The following is a 19,608-nucleotide window of genomic DNA, read 5'->3' as shown; positions in this document are numbered from 1 at the left end:
AGCTGAAGTATGTAGATTTACAGTTATTAAGAGTGTTTGCAAGAGACAATATATCTCAAGATATATAAATGGCTGTTGTAAGACAGAGATGATCAATTGTTCTATATGTCAATTTACAGTCAAGAAAAATCAAACTGTGTTTAATTTACTGTGACAGATATCTGGGTTAACTATGAGGAAAATATTCTTAATAAAAATAACTAAATTTTCAGACATATTATAGAAGGCAGTTGCAGACTGCCCAAACTTGCAGTTTTTTAAAAAGAGGTTAGATAAATATCAGCGATAGCATTTGAATGCCCTAAAGGAGGAATATAGAGAGAGATGAGATCCTTTCCAGTACTACATTTCTATGGTACAGAATAAATGAATAAACAGATGTGAACTTCTGTTTTTTTTTTTTTTTTAGCTCGCTTAATTAAAGTGGAGCGCCCACTGTATGGAGTGGAAGTATTTGTTGGTGAAACAGCACGTTTTGAGATTGAAATTTCTGAGCCTGATGTCCATCCTATATGGAAGCTAAAGGGAGAAACCCTAACACCTTCACCTGTAAGACAGCTTCTTTATTTTTATACCATAATTAACACTGGAAAAAAACATGTTAAATAATAATGTCTTCTGAGTGATTTCTTAGTATATTCACATTGGGGGGGGGCGGTGTTTCTTTTTTGCCAGGACTGTGAAATCATTGAAGATGGGAAGAAGCATACTCTTGTCCTTCATAACTGCAAACTTGATATGACTGGAGAAGTGTCTTTCCAAGCTGCTAATGCTAAAAGTGCTGCTAATCTGAAAGTGAAAGGTACAGTCTGCACTTTGCCATCATTTCCATGTGTATCTTAAGGCATCAGAACAACTCTAGCAGCAGAAAGGTCTATATGAACCTATTACTGAAGTGAAAGTGCTCTTCTTTGATTTCAGAATTGCCTCTCATCTTCATCACTCCATTAAGTGACGTGAAGGTCTTTGAGAAGGATGAGGCCAAGTTTGAATGTGAGGTGTCCAGAGAACCCAAGACTTTCCGCTGGTTGAAAGGCACACAAGAGATCACTCCTGATGAAAGATTTGAAATAATTTCAGACGGAACAAAGCATGCTCTGATTATTAAATCTGTTGCATTTGAGGATGAAGCTAAATACATATTTGAAGCTGAGGATAAGATAACAAGTGCCAAGCTAATTATTGAAGGTTTGTCTGACTTTCTTGGAAAGATTTGGACCATAGTCCTTGAATAGTTTTTATTGATAATATTATTCTTAATGAAATGTTATGTTGTAGGTATCCGTCTGAAATTCATTACTCCTCTCAAGGATGTAACTAAAAAGGAGCGAGAAACTGCAGTGTTCAGTGTGGAACTCTCTCATGAAAATATCCCTGTTACCTGGTTCAAGAATGACCAGCGATTACATACCACCAAAGTGGTTTCAATGACAGATGAGGGCAAATTCCATACACTCACAATCAAAGATCTTACTATTGATGATACTTCTCAGATTAAAGTGGAAGCTATGGACAAATCCTCAGAAGCTAAGCTCACTGTTCTTGGTAAGAATACACAAAATAAGTTACATGATATATATTATTGGAAGTGTCTTAATAATGAAATATTGTGATCAGAAAGTCTTGGGGTTGGTTTTGGTTTATTTTGATGGGTTTTTTTGGGTTTGGCCTAAATCTAAATAGTGTTTTCTAACCGTTTTACAATTTGTTTGACTTCTTTGAGTCTCAGTTTCACAATTTACAAAGGATAAGTACAATAATTTTAAAGTGTCATGCAGCTGTTACAAAATTAACTATTAGAAACTATTAGATACTTAAATGGTGCTCTGAAACTCCTGGAGCACCAAAACAATGTTGTCAGTAGTATTAGGAATAAGCTGAGTTGTTTCTTAGATATTTGTTGTTTTTTTCTTTTGCAACAGAACTGTGTAATATTTGTAAGAACTATATTTAATCCTTCTTGCAGGGCATAGAAAGGAAATCTATTTTATGGTAAGAACTAATTGTCCTTTCTGAAAGACTAAAATGTCAGACTGAAATGTATCTTGACTTTTGCTTGCAGAGGGAGACCCATACTTCACTGGGAAGCTGCAGGATTACACTGCTGTAGAGAAAGATGAAGTAATCTTACAATGCGAAATCAGCAAAGCAGATGCCCCAGTGAAGTGGATGAAGGATGGTAAACCAATTACTCCATCAAAGAATGTTGTTATTAAGGCTGATGGTAAAAAGAGAATCCTTATCCTCAAGAAAGCTTTGAAGAAGGACATTGGACAGTATACTTGTGACTGTGGTACTGATCAAACCTCTGCTAAACTCAATATTGAAGGTACAGTTATTTTAGTGAGCTCATCTGTAGTAGAGATCTTTTGGAATCTTTTTGAGATTGAGGGAATCAATCACTTTTTTTTTTTCTCTCCCTAGACCGGGATATTGAGATTGTACGTCCACTATACAGTGTGGAGGTGATTGAGACAGAGACTGCCCGTTTTGATATTGAAATCTCTGAAGAAGGTGTCCATGGCAATTGGAAACTAAAAGGAGAACCCCTGACTGAATCAGCTGTAAGCAAATATTTCACGATGTTTCTTACATATGTCTCAAAAATTTGTAAGATATGGGGGATAAGAAGGTGGCTGCAGAATCTAAGTGAAATCTCTTTCTGCTTTAAATAAGGGTCACTATAATAAAAATACTGTATTTTTTTCTTAATAAAACTAAAATATGGTATAAACCTAATCCAAAATATCATATCTAATAGCTAAATAATAAATTGTTTTCCATAAATAAGTACATTCTGTATTGCTAGTCTTTAACAATCCTGTATCCAAAGTGCAATGACTTTGTGCAATTCGCTTAAACATAATGGCATTTAAAAATACAGAGTTTGGATTGTCTGCATTTACCTTTTTTTTGAGTTATGTTTGGTTTAAATAGATGTAGGTCACATTTTCAAGCTTTTTTCCATTACTATGACAGCTAAAGTTGGTTTAAAATGGTTTAAGGCTTAATCAAATATTTTTAATTCTTTGCTGGGATGATCTGGAAAATTAAGAAACAAGACAATCATGACTGGAAATAATTTGGCAACTCTCTGGTTTGTAGCAGTACCAGTATGAATAACACACAAAGCCCAGAAGTTCTACAAAAATCAATGCCTGGATAAGAAAAAAGGACCCTTCTCAAGTAAAGGTCACAGCACAAGCTTAGTAATATCTAGTTCGCTTAGGCTTCTGACTGGTCTACATATGGATATATTGGCCCATTCACCAACACAAATGTGTTGTCTCTTGCTCTTTCTTTCCAAGAGGAAGCAGACTATATTAGGAAGAGACTTTGAAAGGAAAGGTCTATGAATGAAAGTTTATAAGGTATATTGCAGGTAGCAGTGGGCCTAAGTGTTGTGAGTGGAGCAAGAGACAACAGAAGCATGGTATGAGAAGTAGGGTCTCTTGTGGTGAGGAGCACAAAAAGAGGTGAAACAATTTTTTTCACTGTCTTTTTTTGCAGGATTGTGAAATCAAGGAGGAGGGCAAAAAGCACTTCCTTACCCTGTACAATGTACGCTTAGATCAAGCTGGTGGAGTAGATTTCCAAGCAGCAAATGCCAAATCCGGTGCTCACCTTCGAGTGAAACGTAGGTGTCTTTTAAACTGAAATCAATTAAGTAAAAACAAGGAAACAAGGTCCTCATTGTCTCTTTGGAATGGGTGGATGAATCTCTGTGCTGTATTAAACCCACAGCAATTCTTTCCAGAACAGCAACTCAAGGATTAATTACTCAAGTCATCTTAAGTTTTTAGTTAAAGAATATCCTACATGTTTTTTAACCTTGTATATAGTTTATTCATATAGGAGAAGTAGAAAAAGGAGTTGGCCTTGAAGGCTGCTTTATGGTGTGGCATCGTATGTTGTTATGAAATCAAAATAACACAAACAGAGACTTTACTGCTTTAAAGTATCATGTTAACCTGAGAGGCTGGGATCACATTGATGTCTGGGGATAGGGTTAAGGGTTTGATGGACAGGGACAGATCACACAGTTGAAGAACACTTGTTTCCCACTCCAGTCCTAGCCCTTGCTATTTTGGAAAACACATGCCTTATCTAGCAATAGGCATGCAAGGCTTGGCAGGGAGACAGATGCACGGCAACTTTCCTGCTGACCTTGTTCAATTTAAAGAAACACGTTCTGCAAATAGGAAATTTTAGGTGGCTAGCCCTCCCCCTAAAAACCCAGGGTGGCCTCTTCTATTTAGGGAATTTAAAGAGCAGCATTGCGATGTCTGTCTCTCTTGAGGGAAGCCACCATGGAGATTAGTACATAAGGGCAGCAGCTCTCTCTTGGGTAGAAGGACTAATCTGAAAATGATGTCTTCTCCTTACCAAGCTCGGGTAATTGGCTTGCTGAGACCCCTCAAGGACGTAACAGTGACAGCTGGGGAATCGGCAACCTTCGATTGTGAACTCTCGTATGAGGGAATCCCAGTAGAATGGTTCCTGAAAGGAAAGAAACTGGAGCCCAGTGATAAGGTAAAGAAACTAAACTTTATTTTTCCTCATGTTTCCTCTTACTTACTCTCTTTCAGCTCTCTTCCCCTTCTTTTCTCATTTACTCTCTGCCACTAAAAGTACTGAGGTACAGCAATACAGTAGTGCTACTGTGCCAAATGGTAAATCCTCAATAAATCAGATAGCATTTCTTTCCCCCAGAAATTCCAGTATTCTGAAATACTACAAATATTTATCATACATAGCGAAGCTAAGGTTACACAATACCAGTCATTACAATAATGACTGTGTGCCTGATTCTGCTGGAGACTCAGCTACAGGGGTTCTGAATGCTTTTTGCTCAGGTTAAATGTAGTTACAGTGAGAGGGTTTTGAAAGGTGCTATCAGGAAATGCTTTTTTTCTTCTGCATGCTGGGTTGCAGTCCAATTCTGCATATAAGGGGATTAAGAGGATTCAAATTCCATTTCAGGCATTTGTTCTGGCTCTCCAGATAACTTTCTGGGCAGATTTGCTTGTCAAGCACTTCTCACTAGCTATTTTTAACCCTTCGTCAAGTGCTGGCTCTTAACTGAGATCTAAGTAGGCTGAAATGCAGTCAGTCTAATATTTGAAGTTAATGGTAGGGGAAATACATGAAGAAATATGAAGAAATACATTGAAAAACAATATGAATTGATATTCTTGGGTTTATGGCTTCTTTTTCACATACTAGGCCTAAGGGAAATAATGTAGATGATAATACAAATCGGAAACTTCAGACAAATCAAACTTTCAAGGCTTTACATGACCTAGCAATGTTTCAGAACCTGTAATAATAGTTTGGTACCTATTTTTTTTCCTTTTAAATACAATTTTTAATATATTATTTTCAGGTTTTTCTAGACCTTTCTGAGCTTCACCAAATACACCTAAATAAAGGCTGTTTCATAAAAGAAGTAGAATATAGACACAGGAAAAGAAAAACTGTTCATGGTGATAGGTGACCCTGTTACAGTAGTTAAGGACAGATAAACAAAACTGAAACTCAGAAGATGATACTTGTAATAGGTAATCACTTCTGCATCTAGGAATAAAAATGTGGAAAGCCATTGATCAATGCAGTGGCTTGATAGTTGTTACTGTCTGGCAAGAAAAATATTCTGTGTTCAATATTCTGTATGATGGAACATTATTTTGTTCTTTTCTGTCTGAGCTGTCATTATAATTACATGGAAAAAACATTCCACATTTTCATTCAGTTTACACATACTGTCAAAACTGTCATTTGACTTCAACTGAAATTTTATCAAGAATAAATTTGTATTAAACCATGTATTTACTTGATGCATCACTTTCTGCCCATTTAAAATAACCTCTTGAAACACTTCCATGACTTTCTTCAAGAATCAGTCTAAATCTGCAAGTGTTACATTTCAGCTGTTTTTAATTCAAACCATTATTTTACCTCTAGGGCTGGCATTCAGCTGTACACATGTAACCTTTATTGAAGTGACTTCTTTGTCAATATATTTGCTTGTCTTGGTCAAACATATGTTTGGCTTCATCTCAATCTCAGATGAGTATTCAATAGAACTAGTTTTCAGGGACACGGTGACCATTTGGGAGGAAGGACAGCATCTCAGTTCCTTCCTTACCTCTGAAACAAAAGTGGGTGTCTTCTCAAAAGTAACTTAAATTTTTAGTCTTCTTCCTCAGAAGCTCACTTTTCCCCTTCTAAACCAGCATGTACTACTTGATCATGTACTTCTCTGAAAATAAATAAAAATAATTCTTCAAGAGCTATGTCAAAATTTATGGCATAAATTAGTAGCAACACTCTTAGTGGCTGCAGTGCAGGATGCATCCTTGAATCCTTCAGCTCCACGCCTAGACAAAAGGAATGTTTGTGTAAGAGTAGCCCAATCCAAACTCGTGTTTGCAAAGTAGTTTCAGCAAAAGATCAAAATGGAAATATGTTTTTTTAGGCAGAAATTATTACAAAAATTCAATAATAGTAAGCCAAATCAACATTTACAGAAGAGTGTGTGAGGGGGGTGTCAAGCCTCTTTATGTCTTTCTGAAAGTTTTTACTTTATATGTAGCCAGGAGTAATACCAACTTTTGCCTATAAGTTTACTTACTTTGGTCTTTATAAGTGCATGTTCAAAATAAACATGATCATAGAATAGTTTGGGTTGGAAGGGACCTTCAAAGGTCATCTAGTCCAACCCCCCTGCAATGAGCCAGGACATCTTCAACTAGATCAGGTTGCTCAGAGCCCTGTCCAGCCTGACCTTGAATGTTTCCAGGGATGGGCCATGTACCACCTCTCTGGGCAACCTGTGCCAGTGTTTTACCACCCTTTAAAAAAAATTCTTCCTCATGTCTAACCTGAATCTCCACTCTTTTACTTTAAAATCATTACCGCTTGTCCTGTCGTAACAGGCCCTTCTAAAAAGTCTGTCCCCATGCTTCTTATAGGCTCCTTTTGAGTACTGAAAGGTCACAATAACGTCTCTCAGGGCTTTCTCTTCTCCAGGCTGAACAACCCCAACTCTTTCAGCCTATCCTCACAGAACAGATGTTCCATCCCTCTGATCATCTTGGTGGCCCTCCTCTGGACCCTCTTCAGTAGGTCCATGTCTTATCAAGAGCTCAAGTCAGCCTCATTTTGAACTTGGATAGTAGACTCAGGTTCTGTAATACAAGGACACAAATACCTTAAAACATGGGGAAACTTAGAATTGCAGTTTCTTGTAAGTGGAAGGACAAAACAGAAATGATTCTCAAAATCCACAAAGCATTTGTGTCTTGAGTTATAGCTAGTATATACAAAAAGAAAGTATCGAAATTTTCTATAAAAGTAAACAACCAAACTCCACAGATAACTATAAATAGCAATGCTCTTTCACTAAATAATTATTAAATATTTGTTGTGGATACTTAAAAAGGGTTTTTTATGTACTTTATAAGGTCGTGCCACGTGCTGAAGGGAGAGTTCACACACTTATTCTTAGAGACGTCAAGTTAACAGATGCAGGAGAGGTATCACTGACAGCAAAAGATTTCAGAACTCAAGCAAATCTGTTTGTGAAAGGTAAGTCAGTCATTTTAGTTATATCATAGTCAGCATGAATGGTCCATTAATGATTCACCCTGGAATAGGATGTTAATAATAATACATATATAAAATTAGTAGGATCATACATATGATGTTGGACTGTTAGATAACTTTCCTGATTGAAAAAGCCACTTACTTAAAATCTTTGTGCTGAGGAAAGAGGGAAATACTGGAAATTTGTCAGACATGGGACATGCATCAGTTCATTAGGATTTCCAGGGCTTCATTACAAACTCGAACATTCAAGTGGCCTCAAGATGACCTGCAAATATTGGCCTTTATGGCTCCAAATGCATTTTTTCTGTTCTTTGGAGTATTCAGAAACCTATGAGAGCACAACTATACCATCAGTCAAGTGACATAATATTGACTGCTTGCAAGCTGTGTATGGCTAAGAAGTTCAAAAACTGCACACACTTCTAACTAATGTAATCGTTCAAGTAAAAAATTTAAAACTATCCCTGAAGTTCAGGGAGTAACTTCAGAGTCACTGAGATCACATGGGTCTAGTTAAACTAAAGAAAACTGAGTTGCAAGGCTTTGTGATGATTTGTGAGTAAAAACCCCATGGACAAGGATATCATTCAGTCTAATCTTACAGTAGGCTAAAAATGAGGAAATCAGCTGAATTAATTGAACATGTCTTGGCATTAAAAATATAAAAGAAGCTCCAGCAGAGACATCTGAGAGCCTTTTTGATTATTCCATCAAGGAAAATTTAGTAAACAGTGTTGGACAATTTTGTAGCAGCAGAGGGATGGCTATAATTTAGACCTTTTCTATCAAAAATCTTCTTCTTTTAGAACCCCCAGTTGAATTTACTAAACCACTTGAGGACCAGACCGTTGAAGAGGAGGCCACTGCAATACTGGAATGTGAAGTTTCCAGGGAAAATGCAAAAGTTAAATGGTTCAAAAATGGAGAAGAAATTCACAAAACGAAGAAGTATGACATAATTTCCGATGGAAGGGTCAGAAAACTCATTATTCATGGCTGCACACTGGATGATGCAAAAACATATACTTGTGATGCTAAGGATTTTAAGACATCGTGTTTTCTCAATGTAGAACGTAAGTAATTTACAATTTTCTACAAAATGTCTAAATGCTATTAACACTAGGTACTGGTATCTATGGCTGGCAATAATATCCATGTCAGCAATTTATTCTTCTCTACTGGAGACTCTCCTCTACTAAAAATTGTCTTTTCTCTTACAGCTATTCGTCTTGAGTTCCTGAAACCCCTGACTGATCTTGAAGTTAAAGAAAAACAAGCTGCTCGGTTTGAATGCGAAATTTCTCGTCCGGGTGTCAAGGTCAATAATAATACTTATTAATCTGAGTAACTCCTTCAACTAGAGTATTGGTTTTGGTTTTTTGTTGTTGTTGTTTTGGGGTTTTTTTGTTTTTTAATTGACAACTTTATTGTTTTGTTACAAAACAATACACAACTGAAATCTATTATGAATATGTTAATAACCATGCTGATTTGTTCTAAAACAGGTGAAGTGGTTTAAGGATGGCATTGAAATCAGAAAAGGCAAAAAGTATGACATAATTTCCAAAGGTGCAGAACACATTCTTGTGGTCAATAAATGTGTCTTCGATGATGAAGCCGAATATGCATGTGAAGCAAAAACAGCTCGAACTTCAGGCCTACTTACGGTGATAGGTAAACACAGTGTTTTATAATCTAATCTATGAACAAGAAAAAATGGGGTTTTGATGAAAGGCTTTAATCATCCTTCTAAATTCTTCTTGCAGAGGAAGAGGCTGTTTTCACAAAAAATCTTCCTGATCTTGAAGTAAATGAAAATGACACTGTAAAATTGATTTGTGAAGTTTCAAAGCCCAATGCTGAAGTTAGTTGGTTTAAAGGAGATGATGAGGTGCCTGATGGTGGCAGATTTGAACACATTTCTGAAGGCCGAAAGAGAATTCTTCTCATACGTAATGCTCATCCTGATGATGCTGGCAAATATACTTGCAAGCTCCGAAGCTCTAGCACAACCGGAAAACTCACTGTACATGGTAAGAGAGTTATTTTGGTGGCCTTGTTTTCTGGGAAAAAAATAAAGAATTAAAAAATCTAAAAATCAATAAGAATACGCAACTTGGTTTATTATCTTCAGAAGTAAATAAAAATAAAATAAAATCATATTTATCTGCAAAAACATTTTCTTTCAGAACTTGCAGCAGAATTTCTTACCAGACCACAGAACATTGAAGTGCTTGAAGGAGACAAAGCTGAATTTGTTTGTTCAGTATCCAAAGAGGCAATTGCAGTACAGTGGCTGAGGGGTGACACAGTCCTGGAGCCTGGTGATAAGTATGACATCATTTCAGACGGCAAAAAGAGAATGCTTGTGGTTAAAGACTCTATTCTAGGAGATGCAGGAAAGTATAATGTCATGGTTGGTGAAGCTAAAGCTACAGCACGCTTAACAGTGATCGGTAAGCTTTATTTTATCAATGTGCATGTACATATTTTGTTGCATTCCTTATGCTAGATGATGTCCTATTTCTTCTATTTTCTCAATTTCAGAAAAACTGAGGATTATAACTCCTCTTAAGGACCAAGAAGTTAATGAGGGTCAAGAAATTATCTTCAACTGCGAAGTCAATAAAGAAGGTGCCAAAGAGAAGTGGTACAAAAATGATGAGGCAATATTTGATAGTGCAAAATACATTATTGTCCAGAAGGATCTAGTTTACACTCTCAGAATCAGAGATGCACAGCTGAAAGATCAAGCTGCCTATACTATCTCACTGTCAAACCAGAGAGGTGAACACGTCAAAAGCTCTGCTGCCTTAACAGTATTAGGTAAATAACTTGCACTGTATTAAAATTATTTCATCATCTTACATTCAATTTCACATGAGGATCATGAGGATCTAAATTAATCACTTGGGTTTCTTTGTCTTAACAGAGGAGGATCTCAGAATTGTTGAGCCCCTTGAAGACATTGAGACCATGGAAAAGAAAACTGTCACATTCTGGTGCAAAGTCAATCGCCTTAATGCAACCCTCAAATGGACAAAGAATGGCGAAGAGATCACATTCAGCAAGCGCATTTTGTACAAAATTGACAAATACAAACATTCACTCATCATTAAAGACTGTGGGTTTATAGATGAAGGGGAATACACTGTTACTGCTGGTCAAGACAAATCTGTTGCAGAGCTTCTCATCACAGAAGCACCAGCAGACTTCATTGAGCATCTCAGAGACCAGACTGTCACTGAATTTGATGATGCTGTCTTTACATGCCAGCTGTCCAAAGAGAAAGCCAGTGTCAGATGGTACAGAAATGGAAGAGAAATCAAAGAAGGCAAAAAGTGTGTACATTTTATTATGTTTGTTAATATGCCAAACATGCTTGCTTACCTTGTTGCTTTGTCTGGAAACTAAAATACTGTGTACTTTTCTCCACTCTAAAGATACCAGTTTGAAAAGGATGGAAATCTGCACAGATTAATCATAAAAGATTGTAGACTTCATGATGAGTGTGAATATTCCTGTGGAGTGGATGACAGAAAGTCTAGAGCAAGACTTTTTGTTGAAGGTACGAGTAAAATTTAATAGTATTTATTTATTCATTATTTAGTAATAATAGAAGCAATATGCAAATGACACCAAATTGATTGACATTTCAGAAATCCCTGTTGAGATCATCCGACCTCCACAAGATATTTATGAAGCTCCTGGTACAGATGTCATCTTCACAGCTGAGTTGAACAAAGATGGTGTGGAGGTCAAGTGGTTGAGAAACAACATGATTATTGTCCAAGGTGATAAACATCAGATGATGAGTGAAGGAAAAGTCCACAGGCTGCAGGTGTGCGATATAAAGCCCCGTGACCAAGGGGAATACAGATTTATTGCCAAAGATAAGGAAGCTAGAGCTAAGCTTGAATTAGCTGGTAAGTTGCTTGCTTTGTGTTTCTTTTATAGTATCTTTTATTAGTGAATTAACTACTGTTGTGGTTTAACCTGAGCTAGCAATACAACCATGATAGCCACTCACTCGCTCTGTCCACTTCTGCCCACCCCAATAGGGGAGAAAATCGAAAAGGGAGCAGAAACTTGGATTGAGATAAACACAGTTTAATAAAATAACAAAATACTAATACACTACTAGTAAATATCTCTATAAAATAGAAATAAAAGATACTCAAGGCATTTTTCATGAATTCTGTCCACAACTGAGCAGCCAGTCCCAGGAAGCCACAGCAGGTCCTGAAAAAAAGGAAGAAGGCAGAAAGGCTTAGAGGCCTCTGCAAAATGGCAAAAAGCCAAACTAAACGTCCTGCACAAAAACTTCCCCAGCTCTGACAAAAAGAGCGAAAAAGCAAGAGTGAGAAACACCCAGTGAGAGAGAGAGCGGAAGGTGTCCCCTCCTCCTTAAATATGAAGCATGACACTAATAGGCTGAAATACTCTTATTGATCAGTCTGGATGTCAGTCGAGCTCTGCCCCATCCATGCCTCACATCTGTGGGTAGAGCACTCAGAGTGTCCTTGACCCTCAGACCAGACCAATTAAAAACATTAACTCTGTGCTGGGGTGTTTTCTCTTGTTCTCAAACTAAGTCCAAATAATGACCATGCTAGCTATGGAAAGGTTCCTAACTGCACAAAGAAAATTAACTCTTTTTCAGTCAAACCAGCACAACTACTTACCTAAATTCTTTTTTGTTCTTTCAAAGAGTCTAATTAAAATGAATATACAATCAGGCTGAGACAAGTGCAAGTCTGTTAAAATGTATGAATTATAATTCAGACAACAAACATCTTTTATTATACCACACTGATCCAACTGTTGAGGAAAATATAAGTCACTTTTCAGTGTCTGTATCAAAGAGCATTAATTGAGCTTAAAGGAGACAGAACCTTTGCATTAGGTCACTGCAGATCTAAAATGTGAAAATTACTTGGTCTACTCATTTCAGTCATCTAAGAAAATTAATTCCTAATTTGTCTATTTTACATGATCAAACCAATAAAATACATTAAACGAGTGCTCAAAAAGCAACTCCCTCTTCCCCGATTTTATAGGAGGACACAGTACATACTGAATTTCTTTCCCTGGAGCAATCCAGTGAGTATACAAAGGATTTGCTTAGAATTCACACAACAGCACCTTTTACTTTTCTATGTTAGCTTTTTTGCTGACTACACGCATACATCTTATGTATATATATGTAAGTACTTACTCATCACATTTGTCTTTCTTAGCCGCACCTAAAATCAAGACTGGTGATCAAAACCTTGTGGTTGATGTTGGGAAGCCTTTAACTATGACTGTTCCATATGATGCCTACCCAAGAGCAGAAGCTGAATGGTTGAAAGGGGAGGAAAGTCTGCCCACAACAACTGTTGATACAACAACTGACTGCACTACCTTCAAAATTTATGAAGCAAAGAAATCAGATAAAGGAAGGTACAAGGTTATTCTTCGAAACAAACATGGCCAAGCAGAAGCATTCATCAATGTAGAAGTCATTGGTAAGTATTCCCATTATTAAAACCTTGCTTACATTTATTTAAGCCAGAGGAATAAAAAGGAAAAAGGAGGGAAAAAAAAAAAAAAAAAAAAAAGAAAAAGATGCAATACCCTAAAATATGTCATGTCTTTGTTAGATGTTCCAGGTCCAGTTAGAAACTTGGAAGTCACTGAAACTTATGATGGTGAAGTTGGCCTTGCCTGGGAAGAGCCAGAAAGTGATGGTGGAAGTAAAATATTAGGCTACGTCATTGAAAGACGTGATATCAAGCGTAAGACTTGGATTGTGGTCACTGATCGTGCTGAAAATTGTGAATACACTGTCACTGGACTTCAAAAAGGAGGAGTTGAGTATCTCTTCCGTGTCAGTGCACGAAACAGAGTGGGCACTGGTGAGCCAGTGGAAACAGAGACACCTGTGGAGGCTAAGAGCAAATTTGGTGAGCAAAATTATAAAAAAATTCAGTGTCTGATGACACTGTAAGAAAAGCAGTGCAAACTCTAACAATAGGTAAAAAACACATACCTTGTTTTTCCTTTTTCTCCCTAAAATAAAATGTAGAAGTTCCTGGTCCTCCTCAAAATGTAGAAGTCACCGATGTGAACAGGTTTGGAGCTACACTTACCTGGGAACCACCTGAGTATGATGGAGGATCTCCGATTACTGGCTACGTTATCGAACTGCGTAACAGAGCTTCCATCAAATGGGAGCCAACTATGGTCACTGGAGCTGATGAACTGTCAGCTGTCCTGACCGATGTTGTGGAAAATGAAGAATATTTCTTCAGAGTAAGAGCTCAAAACGTGGTTGGAGTTGGCAAACCAAGTCCTGCCACACGTGCAGTAAAAATTATGGACCCAATCGGTAAGTATGCAAGCACTGATTGTAATTCCATTAGGAGACAGGGACATTTTGAGTGTTTATGTATTATGTGTGTGTTCAATTGAGAAATGTGTGCTGCAAAAACCGTGTACAGTTTTATTTTTCCCACTTTTCTCCTTCAAACATATCAGAAGTACCTTGCTACTACTTGGTTTAGCAAGAACTCCAAGTATTTTTATACTGAAATTAGGATCCAACCTCAGTTTCAAAAACTGGTTTACAAAAAGCTATGCAAAGACTTTTAAAGAGTACTTTAAGGTATAGACTGCTGATATGCAGGACCCTATTCCTTTTTCAGTTGTGAAAATGTGTTTCTCTTTAATTATTTTCAGGGAGACCAAGTCCTCCCATTAACCTTGATCATTCAGATCAAACTAAGTCATCAGTGCAGCTCACATGGGAACCTCCTCTCGATGATGGAGGAAGTCCAGTCTTAGGCTATATTGTTGAAAGGCAAGAAGAAGGAACAGACAAGTGGATTCGCTGTAACCCAAAACTAGTACCTGCTCTTACTTATAAGGTAAGATGCTCTGTTCATCAACAAACTATTCAATGTGTAGGTCATCTTTTATAGCAGTTACTAAATGGTTCTTTGCACTTTTTAGGTAACTGGATTGAAACCAGGATCCAGGTATTACTACAGAGTCTCAGCAGAAAATGCAGCTGGTGTGTCTGACCCAGCAGAGGCTATTGGGCCATTAACTGCAGATGACACTTTTGGTAAGCCATATGCTATTTATTAAAGTTAACTAATCAGACAAGACACACAATTAAAGTGCATTTTGTGGGTAATATGTATGTTTTTCACCACATAGTTGATGCCAGCTAGTATAAAGAGCCTTAGACCTTTGAAATTCTGAGCTATTTCACCTCCATTACAAATTCTGCAGATAATCAGCTGCACTATTAGGTAGAGACCTATTAGGTTTCCTGAAGAGCAAGGCATGACCTTTTGCCTGGCTTTCTGGAAGATAAGAGAGAAGGAGAGAATGACAGAGAAAATAAAATAAAATAAAAAATCTAAACAATACCATTTTTTTAGATTAAAGGGTAACTTAGATCTCTGACTTGATAATGCTGAGCTGCCTTATTGTCTCATGTGTTTCTAAAAACGGTTCAGCCAGGGAGAGGTAGGGAGTTGATAAGCCACAGCTGGGTCTAGACAGTTCCATCCTGCAGGCCGAGATCCAGTCAGAATCAGCCTCTCAACACATCTAGCATGAGCCATATTCAGAACATCTGAAAATATTTCATCAAATCTCTTTTCCACATTTTCCAGTTGGACCCACAATGGACCTAAGTGCATTTAAAGATGGGCTGGAAGTTATTGTCCCAGAGCCAATCAAGATCCGTGTTCCTATCACTGGCTACCCTGTGCCAACCGCCACATGGTCTTTCGGTGACCAAGTCTTAGAAGAGGGTGATCGTGTAACAATGAAGACCACTGCCTCCTTTGCAGAACTTGTAATTACTCCAAGTGAACGTCCAGACAAGGGAATTTATTCCCTAACATTAGAAAACCCTGTGTCATCTGTTTCAGGAGAAATTGATGTTAATGTCATTGGTAAGTGGACATGTATATATTCTAGCAATAACATTCCATATTTGTCTTGCTAAAATGTAATTAGGTTATTGATGTGAAATCACACAACTTTCAGTAAACCGAGTATATTTAAACAAAAACTAGAAATCCATCCTCAAAAAAATATCTTTTCTGACTTTCAACATCCCACTTTGCTGTTTCAAGAAGAATTACTAAGAAGAGTAAGTCTTCTGGCAGATAGATTACATAGATATCATTTGACAAACTCCGATTACAAAATAATAAATAAAATTTCTCTGATTTCCAGCTCGTCCAGGTGCACCAAGAGAACTTAAAGTTATAGAAATAATCAGGAACACTGTGCAACTGTCATGGGAACCTCCAGAAGATGATGGTGGAGCTCCAGTTACTGGCTATGTAATTGAAAAGCGTGAAGTAAGCCGGAAAACATGGAGCAAAGTAAGTTCATTCTTTCTCATTTCAATTTCTCTGTGCTATGTTGTCTCCACATGTGCTACTGAATTTTGTGTCTTATTTTCATAGTTGCCCTTTGGAAATATTTTTTAGAAATACATTGGAGCCTTCCTTTTCTTTAGGTTATGGATAATGTTGTTGATCAAGACTTCACTGTACCTGACCTCATCCAAGGAAAAGAATACTTATTTAGAGTTTGTGCATGCAACAAATGTGGCCCAGGAGAACCTGCATATATTGATGAACCTGTAAATATGTCAGCACCAGCAAGTGAGTCCACTGTTTCACATTGGTGCTGATTTTCTGTTTCTGAAATATTGCTGATTTTCTTCAAAATAAGATTAAAAAACATCTTCCTTAGACTGGTTTCTAAGATCCCATGTTTTTCATTTTTAATAGCGGTGCCTGATCCACCAGAGAATGTTAAATGGAGAAATCCAACATCAAAAGGAATCTTCCTAACATGGGAGCCTCCCAAATATGATGGTGGTGCCCGCATTAAGGGTTATCTTGTAGAAAAATCCCAACGTGGCACAGACAAGTGGGAGATATGCGGAGAACCTGTTGTTGAAACAAAGTAAGTAAATTATCATCAGAAGGTATATTCTTTCAACTAACTGAGCCATCCTCACCACTTTAAATATTTGGATTTTTTTTTTTTTTTTAACAGAATGGAAGTAACAAAGCTCAAGGAAGGAGAGTGGTATGCATATCGGGTTAAGGCTCTGAACAGAATAGGAGCTAGCAGACCGAGTAAGCCAACAGATGATATTCAAGCTATTGATGCAAAAGGTAGTTACTTCAGTCACTGAATTACAATAACTGCTTTGTTTTTACTAGTCTCTGAAATACTGTTTCTACAATTATGTTTTTGTTCTCTCCTAAATCAGAGGCTCCAGAAATTTTCTTAGATGTGAAGCTTCTGGCTGGACTTACTGTGAAAGCTGGAACTAAAATTGAGCTGCCAGCTAAAGTAACTGGACAGCCTGAGCCCCAGATTACATGGACCAAGGCTGACAAAATTTTGAGACCTGATGACAGAATCACTATTGAAACCAAACCTAATCATTCTACAGTCACTATTACAAATAGCAAGAGGAGTGACAGTGGAACCTATATTATAGAAGCTGTAAATTCCAGTGGACGTGCTACTGCTGTTGTTGAAGTTAATGTTCTTGGTATGCATATGTTTCAAGTTGTTTATAAAAATCATTAGTAATGTACTGAGGTGTGCAAGCGTAAGATTAACATTCACATCTTGTCCTCTACAGATAAACCTGGTCCACCAGCTGCATTCGATGTATCGGAAATCACAAATGAATCCTGCCTTCTAACATGGAATCCTCCACGAGATGATGGGGGTTCTAAAATTACCAATTATGTCCTTGAGAAAAGAGCTACAGACAGTGAAATATGGCACAAGTTGTCATCAACTATTAAGGATACAAAATTCAGAGCCACCAATTTAACTCCTCATAAAGAATATGTGTTCCGAGTCAGTGCTGAGAACATGTATGGTATTGGGGAGCCAGCAGAGTGTAACCCTATCATTGCAAAATATTCATTCGGTTAGTTAATTAAATTAATATTAAATTTTTGCTATATTTTCATGGGAAAAAATAGGCATATGTGTGATGGGCTTGGTTTTTGTCTTTTTTTTTTTTTCATGTGTCAATTTATACAGATCCACCAGGCCCCCCAACAGGTGTCAAGCCTACAGAGGTCACTAAAGATTCAGTCACTTTAACATGGAATGAACCAGATGAAGATGGTGGCAGCCCCATAACTGGATACTGGGTTGAAAGATATGATCCTGAGCAAGATAAATGGATAAAATGCAATAAAATGCCAGTGAAAGATACAACATTCAAGTAAGACTATAGTGATTTTAGTCTGAAATAGGTCACAGAGACACAAAAATGTAACAGTAGACTTCTAAACAAGTTTCATGTTGTTCTTGCTCTTTTTTTTCCTTGCTTTCATGAGTTTAGATCCAACTAGCATCTGATGGCATACTTCTTTTGATAATTAATTTTAAAGAATAATATCTTTACAGAAAAGTAAATAATCTCTTTTTCTTAACAAAAATATTATGTTTAATATTTTCTGTGCTATATGATTATTCATAAAACATTCTAAAAAAGCAGACATAGCCACCTCAAGTATCAATTTGCCAAAACCCTGGGGATTTTTTCTCCAGATACTCATATTAACTAACAACCGTGTAACACAGAGAAATGCAAGATGGCTCTCAAAACATTGGTTTCTGTGTCATGGCGAACCATTTTAGTGTTGACAATATATCTATTTTGAATGTTCACCATTTCATAAAACATCATCAGCTGTAATTTGGATATTTTCAGATATTCCAAGTAAACGGTAGTATGAAAAGTATAAAGGATAATGTTTTAGGCATGAGTTAGTGCATAGATTTAGTTTAATCCAACTTAATGTTTCTTTCCAGAGTTAAAGGTCTTACAAATAAGAAGAAATATAAGTTCCGTGTTTTGGCAGAGAATCTTGCAGGACCTGGAAAACCAAGCAAGGAAACAGAGCCAATCTTAGTGAAAGACCCAATTGGTATAATAAACACATTTTTAATAATTTAATTTAACAACAAAAAAAATTCTTTATTTTCAATCACATAATTAATATTGGGCTCCTGTCTAGATCCACCATGGCCTCCTGGAAAGCCAACTGTGAAAGATGTTGGCAAGACATCTTTAACCCTGAACTGGACAAAGCCAGAACACGATGGAGGGGCAAAGATTGAATCTTACGTCATCGAACTATTAAAGACTGGAACAGATGAGTGGGTGAGAGTGGCTGAAGGAGTTCCCACAACTGAACACTTCCTCAAAGGGCTTATGGAGAAACAAGAATATTCATTCCGTGTAAGAGCTGTGAATAAGGCTGGTGAGAGTGAGCCCAGTGAACCCAGTGACCCTGTGCTGTGCAAGGAGAGGCTCTGTGAGTATTGTTTCAGAAAGTGCTGCTGCTGCAAATACACTCTCTCTGTCTTTTAAAAAGCCCCATGTCTGTCTGTCCCTGTAGGTACCAAGTGAACTCTTGGAGGGTTTACGAAAGATTAGACTCTGCCATGCTTTAGCTATGAAAATACAAATTTTTAATAGTTTGGGTATATTCCCTGTCTTCCAAGATCTTTGATGGGAAATACACTGACCTTTTTTATGTTCTTTTTCTATTTTACAGATCCTCCTTCACCACCTCGGTGGCTTGAAGTTATTAATATTACTAAAAACACAGCAGATCTTAAATGGACAGTACCAGAAAAAGATGGGGGTTCTCCAATTACCAATTATATTGTTGAAAAGAGAGATGTAAGGCGAAAAGGCTGGCAGACAGTTGATACAACAGTGAAAGACACAAAGTACACAGTAAGCCCACTGACTGAAGGCTCATTGTATGTGTTCCGTGTGGCTGCTGAAAATGCCATTGGACAGAGTGACTATTGTGAAATTGAAGATTCCGTGCTTGCTAAAGATACTTTCAGTAAGTTTCAAATTTGCTTACTGAGCGATCAGTAGAAACAGCTGAGATGTAATGGATTCCTATTTTTCTGATGTGT

The 19,608-nt window shown here is 37.2% G+C and overlaps 1 protein-coding gene across 1 annotated transcript in view; it reads left to right on the top strand.

Moving 5' to 3' along the window:
• TTN (titin) overlaps positions 1-19,608 on the top strand; it is a 242,931-nt gene that overhangs the window by 144,658 nt on the left and 78,665 nt on the right. The window contains exons 192-225 of the mRNA XM_065069777.1: positions 410-549; positions 676-802; positions 922-1,188; positions 1,279-1,545; positions 2,063-2,329; positions 2,425-2,564; positions 3,511-3,637; positions 4,391-4,533; positions 7,467-7,590; positions 8,418-8,684; positions 8,832-8,929; positions 9,117-9,285; positions 9,378-9,644; positions 9,801-10,067; positions 10,159-10,437; positions 10,544-10,952; positions 11,055-11,179; positions 11,271-11,537; positions 12,852-13,121; positions 13,257-13,559; positions 13,682-13,984; positions 14,335-14,522; positions 14,608-14,722; positions 15,282-15,566; positions 15,853-16,004; positions 16,142-16,289; positions 16,419-16,596; positions 16,690-16,811; positions 16,910-17,197; positions 17,291-17,587; positions 17,704-17,890; positions 18,484-18,599; positions 18,690-18,989; positions 19,233-19,532. Of these exons, the coding sequence (XP_064925849.1) occupies positions 410-549; positions 676-802; positions 922-1,188; positions 1,279-1,545; positions 2,063-2,329; positions 2,425-2,564; positions 3,511-3,637; positions 4,391-4,533; positions 7,467-7,590; positions 8,418-8,684; positions 8,832-8,929; positions 9,117-9,285; positions 9,378-9,644; positions 9,801-10,067; positions 10,159-10,437; positions 10,544-10,952; positions 11,055-11,179; positions 11,271-11,537; positions 12,852-13,121; positions 13,257-13,559; positions 13,682-13,984; positions 14,335-14,522; positions 14,608-14,722; positions 15,282-15,566; positions 15,853-16,004; positions 16,142-16,289; positions 16,419-16,596; positions 16,690-16,811; positions 16,910-17,197; positions 17,291-17,587; positions 17,704-17,890; positions 18,484-18,599; positions 18,690-18,989; positions 19,233-19,532 (7,302 nt within the window). The remainder of the gene's footprint in view (positions 1-409; positions 550-675; positions 803-921; positions 1,189-1,278; positions 1,546-2,062; positions 2,330-2,424; positions 2,565-3,510; positions 3,638-4,390; positions 4,534-7,466; positions 7,591-8,417; positions 8,685-8,831; positions 8,930-9,116; positions 9,286-9,377; positions 9,645-9,800; positions 10,068-10,158; positions 10,438-10,543; positions 10,953-11,054; positions 11,180-11,270; positions 11,538-12,851; positions 13,122-13,256; positions 13,560-13,681; positions 13,985-14,334; positions 14,523-14,607; positions 14,723-15,281; positions 15,567-15,852; positions 16,005-16,141; positions 16,290-16,418; positions 16,597-16,689; positions 16,812-16,909; positions 17,198-17,290; positions 17,588-17,703; positions 17,891-18,483; positions 18,600-18,689; positions 18,990-19,232; positions 19,533-19,608) is intronic.

Source organism: Columba livia, chromosome 7, assembly GCF_036013475.1.
Source record: "Columba livia isolate bColLiv1 breed racing homer chromosome 7, bColLiv1.pat.W.v2, whole genome shotgun sequence".
Classification (NCBI taxonomy): domain Eukaryota; kingdom Metazoa; phylum Chordata; class Aves; order Columbiformes; family Columbidae; genus Columba; species Columba livia.
Note: the sequence above shows the minus strand (reverse complement) of the source record. Positions and strands in the feature narration are given on the sequence as shown.